At 47.7% G+C, this 5000-nt stretch overlaps 2 protein-coding genes across 2 annotated transcripts in view; one reads left to right on the top strand and one right to left on the bottom strand.

Moving 5' to 3' along the window:
* Positions 1-545, bottom strand: part of LOC126571913 (ubiquitin carboxyl-terminal hydrolase 14) — an 8104-nt gene extending 7559 nt beyond the window's left edge. Inside the window, exons 1-3 of the mRNA XM_050230811.1 lie at positions 416-545; positions 145-320; positions 1-70 (exon numbers count right to left, since the gene is read on the bottom strand). The exon at positions 1-70 is cut by the window's left edge and continues 35 nt beyond it. Coding sequence (XP_050086768.1) covers positions 1-70; positions 145-320; positions 416-431 — 262 coding nt within the window. The 5' untranslated portion in view covers positions 432-545. The remainder of the gene's footprint in view (positions 71-144; positions 321-415) is intronic.
* Positions 546-639: 94 nt separating this feature from the next.
* On the top strand, positions 640-3688 carry LOC126571911 (zinc finger protein 850-like). The gene has a single exon (XM_050230809.1). The coding sequence runs from the start codon at positions 667-669 to the stop codon at positions 3571-3573; it is 2907 nt and encodes a 968-aa protein (XP_050086766.1). The 5' UTR covers positions 640-666; the 3' UTR covers positions 3574-3688.
* Positions 3689-5000: the final 1312 nt, after the last annotated feature.

Genomic DNA, 5000 nt, shown 5'->3' with positions numbered 1-5000 from the left:
TGAATTTTGGTTTCTCCACTGGTTCCACCGGCACTTCTTCCTTCGTGCCGAGCAACAGAAGAGTTGCTCCCTGCAAGGTGCAAATCATCGAAATCATTCACCGATCCCAGTATCCCCAGCCGGGTCCCCGGTTGCTGGTCTTACGCTTTTGATGGGCATGTTCCACTCTTCATCCTTCAGGTTGATGCCTTTGCAGAGCACCTTCTGGCGCTCTGGTTGCACACCGGTGAGGGCAAATAGTTGCGCTTTGAACAGCAGGGGCGTCTCGTCCGTATTGACCTCGATGTTTTTGAAACTTTCCTTGCCCCATTTCACGTTTACTGCAAAACAAGAACAGAAACCCTGAGTCACACAGAGCCCTAACCTACAACCCGCCCGGCTGGCGGAGGGCTAGAGCAGGCTATTTTCTACTTACCGGAGTACGAAGGCATTTTAGTTAAAGGAAATATCTATTCGCAAGACCGCCGTGGAAGGAAAATGCTTGTGCTGGATGATGGAGGAAAATCGCAAACAAAAATGCCAAAAATGAAATCGCCTCGTCAGCCTCGGTTTCACGATCATGCGGTAGTTGACAAAGTCGCGCAGTAGGCCGGGAAGTCTCGAGTTGGTTTGTTGTTCTCCGAACGTAAACAACGGAAACAGCGAAAAGGAGGAAAATGTGGAAAAATGGAAAAACCGGCGCGCTTTTCAGCTGAAAAGGAAAACTCTCGTGTGGTTTTGTGGTGTGATTCAAGGGTCGTTAAACTCTGCCGTATCTGCAGCAAACCGGACAACGATGATTTCATTTCAGTGCGGCTGCGGCAGGAGCAGGTCACGATCGCCGAGAAAATCTTCGCGATCTCGGGCGTGGAGGTGATGAAAGATCGGCGGCTGCCTCAAAACATCTGCCTCAAATGCCTCGATCGTGTGAACGAAGCGTTTGAGTTGAGGCAACAATGCATCGAAACGGATTCTCACTGGTGCGAATCACTCCCCGACATGAACAAACTGCTGCTAACCGGAAGCCCACAACACTGCGGATCCGAATCTTCGGATTACTTTGTCGAATTCCTGGAAGAACCGACTGGCGAGAGGGTGGATACAGAAGAAGACGACGAGGACGGTGATCCCGGCGAGCAAGATCCCCACCAAGATGTCCTTGAGCAGCAGAGTGACTCGATCTCGGAGCATGGAAGTATCACTGAGGAAAGCTCATGCCAAACAACGCAGGTGGTTCCGAATCAGGCGCATACCATTCAACAAAATACTGCCTGGAGGCTAGGTGAGCATTATCAACGCCTTCAGCCGGATTGCTGTGGATGCACCATGCATTTTGAGAGCAAAGAGGAACTGTTCGAGCACTCTCTTCAAGTACATCGCAAACAAAAACGGCGCTCCAAATATCGTCCATGCCAGTGCCCGGTTTGCTACCGATCTTACACGAGCGAAGAGGCTTTAGCATTTCACTACATAGATTTTGACCGACAATACCCGGCAAATGGTGGCCTTTACCAGTGTCTCACCTGTAACCAGACACTCAAAACATATGTAGCGCTGATTGAACATTTGGAGCATCATCATCGATCGTACGGCAAGAATTCTTGCCACGAGAAGTCACATGCTGTGGAGTTTGTACCAAATCATCCAAAATCATCAACAACATCCTCGGACGGGAGTGATCTTTGCATAGAGATACAAACACTTCCCAACGATGAACAAATGGAAGAGGATAGTGAAGAGATGGAAATCATCGACCGGTCGGTAACGACCGAAACACTGGACGAGGAATATGTCACAGACGCAGAATATTTGAAAGTGGATGATGGGAGTGGAAAGGAGGAATATGAAGCATTCCAAGACGAGGTGGAGGACGGCAGTGAAGTTGATTACGGGGATGATGATGGCAGAGCTTTGGAAGGGGAATCGTACCGATCTCAAACATCGAAAGCAGGGCGTATGAAGAGCAAAGAGCAAAGTGCCTTGCAGCGTGTGTTACAAATACCGGAAGAGTATCGCCGAGTTGTAGCTAATCAGGAGACGTACATGATCGTTGAGCTAATGCATGAGCGATGCTGCTGCTGTGCAAAGTTCTTTGCCACTGATCAACATCTGCAGGAGCACATGAAGCAACACCAGGAGGAACATTCACGCATTAACGCGTCTCGAAAACAGGAAGCAGCTTGGAAGTACAGTTGCGAGTATTGCGGGAAAACATTTAAATTTGCTATCACATACACTTTTCACTTGCGCATACGGCAGCGGCGTCAATTTTATCTGTGTGGACTCTGTAATCTTGTTATGGACACAGAGAAGCGCATGAAATCACACATGCTCCGCAGTGAGCAGCATGCCAGCTTCTTCAATTTACCTCGTGCCGACGTTAGTGACCAGTACTTTATAGTTGTGCTCGCCGGCGTTCGTTGCTGTAGGTGCAGAACTTACTTCGAGAGGCATGTAGACTTCAATGAGCACTTTCAAACAACTCATAGCCAACAGCTGCTGGCAGAAAGCCGGCACACGCTGGACACCCATCCGTTCGAATGCGGTGTATGCAAGCGACGCTTCACTCGAAAGGCCCTGATCGAGCAGCATTTGACCGTAGGGACGATTGAAACAGAGGAAAACACCCGCAATTTCGTCAAGTACTGCTGCAAGTTGTGTGACTATATGACTTATACTATTGAACGCATCGAGGCCCACCTGTACGGTGCCGTTCACAGTGATGTGCTGGCAAAGGTGCACCTTGAGCCATTGAACAATGAATTCAAAAAGCCAGACACGATGTGCTACTGCTGTATGCCAGAGTGCAAAAAATCATTCTTAGACACAGAAATCTTAAAGGCTCACTTTCGTGACTGTCACGCGGAAACTCTTGCCGCAAACCAACGTGCCAACAGCATGCAGAAAATTGAACAGGGATCGTACGAGTGTTTTATATGTGCGTTGAGATTGGAGAATTTAAATGCCCTAAAGGACCATCAGGCGCTGCGTTCTCCCAGCAACTGCATCTGTGCGATATGCGGTATCAAGAAACCCTCGCGATCGGCAATGCTAGATCACGAGCGATCACACACCGGCGAACGACCGTATCGTTGCGAGTTGTGCGATAAAACTTTCGCTAGTTTGAGCTGCCTGCGATCACACCAGAAATGCCACGTTCCACGGGAATACGAGTGCAGCACGTGCAATGAGCAATTTGCGAGACTTGAAAATCTCAAACGCCACTTTCGGCTTAAGCATGGCGAGGCGACGTTCAAGTGCGAGATTTGTGCCAAGATGTTCAAGACACGCGACAAGCTCTCCGCTCACATTCGGATCCATACGGGCGAGAAACCGTACAAATGCCGGACGGAGGGCTGCGATCGCTGGTACACGAACACTGCGGACCGAAGGCGTCATGAGATGGCCGGGCATACACTGGAACGTCCCCATCCATGTAGATATTGCGGGGCAGCTTTCGTTCGCAAGCGACAACTGGTGATCCACGAACGTCGCCATACCGGCGATCGACCATATTCCTGCGAAAAGTGTGGGAAGACATTTGTTGAAGCGACAGCCTTGCGAAAGCATACCGATAAAGTGTGCTCTTTTTAAAGGTATGTTTTTACGGAATTACTATAACGACATGCTGAGAATGTTGACCATTTATTATGAAAATTGCTGAAGTATGAATTGAAAGAAGTAAACCATGTATTGAATTCTCGTGGAAAATAAATACTTCAAGAGGTTAGTTGGATCCCTTCTCTGCTTTTTATAAAATGATGACAAAAGAAATCATATTAAAATTCGTCAAGTAAAGCAAGTCCTTTCTATTGTATTTTTCGACAAAACTTGTACTGTTCGCTAATCGATTAATTATTTAATGCCACATTTACAAATAATTCTTCGCCCCGATCTGCAATACGAAACGTAGAAACAATTACCGGTATGCTTATCAAGCGTGGTTAGATGCTCGATATGCATAGCTACATATCTTTATCAAGGCTGAGATTGAATATTAAAACCACAAGGTTTTAAAACCTGCCCGCTGATAAGAATGAATGAAAATTTTTAAAAGATTTAATACATTCTTTAGTGGAAGAGCTCCGCTGCTTATGCATGTAGTATTTATGCGACAACGTGTCATGAAATAGGATCCGCGCACACGTTAGCTCCGACTGTTCCGGCAATAATCGCGATCGTTTAGCGACGAATGCTAATCGCACAATCGCCTGCATTCGTTCCGCGCGGAATGTGCTCTACGCATGCCCCCGGAATATTACGCCTCAACGGTACGCAAAATAAAAATGTCATCCAAAGAGTTATGTTTCTTCCGCTGTAAGCAGTACCGTAAGTCCACAGCAGAAGCATGCGACATCATGCGTAGTCATCGTGTGGTAGGCAAATTATTATTAATTATACAAAGCTATTCTTAAACGCCACGCGACGCCGCGTGTATTGGCATAGCTCTGTGCAAAATATGCGCTCTCGGACGAGACACGATCGATTGAAATAGAAAACAAAAAAAAAACAACGCTCACTTCCAGTCGTTGTACTGGACTGTACTGGACAACAGAAACCGGTTGAAATTAAAGTGCGGTGTACCGTTCGGTACGAGGCGTGCGCCACTATCATGCCGTACGCCAGAAGGTCATCCTGCGAGTCACGTGAAATGCCGGTGGAACGCAACGGAAGTAAGTATGGACCGGAATGGCAGCGAGCGGGACCAGATGATCGGAATGACCAATCAGCTTCACTATCGGTGAATGTTAACGGATCGGATCAACCGATCGCACGTTGACGAAAATCGTTCAACCCTTATAGGGCCGTACGTAAGGGTGGGTTTCTTAGGGTCATGTCGTGACTTGAAGGACACCGCGTACTTCCGGAAATACTTTTCTCGATTTTGCTTTCTGTGGTTTCTGCTCCAGCGTCCAGCGTCCAGTGGTGTCCTCTGCGGTCCACCACAAGGCCGCTACAAGAGCAGCACTTAACACCTTAAGCTGTAATAAGCGCATGACAAACTCTACGTCACAACCACT

Source organism: Anopheles aquasalis, chromosome 2 (assembly GCF_943734665.1).
Source record: "Anopheles aquasalis chromosome 2, idAnoAquaMG_Q_19, whole genome shotgun sequence".
NCBI lineage: Eukaryota > Metazoa > Arthropoda > Insecta > Diptera > Culicidae > Anopheles > Anopheles aquasalis.
This window is presented reverse-complemented; position numbering and strand designations above follow the sequence as displayed.

Excerpts from the sequence above, each read along its gene's own strand:
- LOC126571911 (XM_050230809.1), top strand. The coding sequence starts at position 667 with ATGGAAAAACCGGCGCGCTTTTCAGCTGAAAAGGAAAACTCTCGTGTG.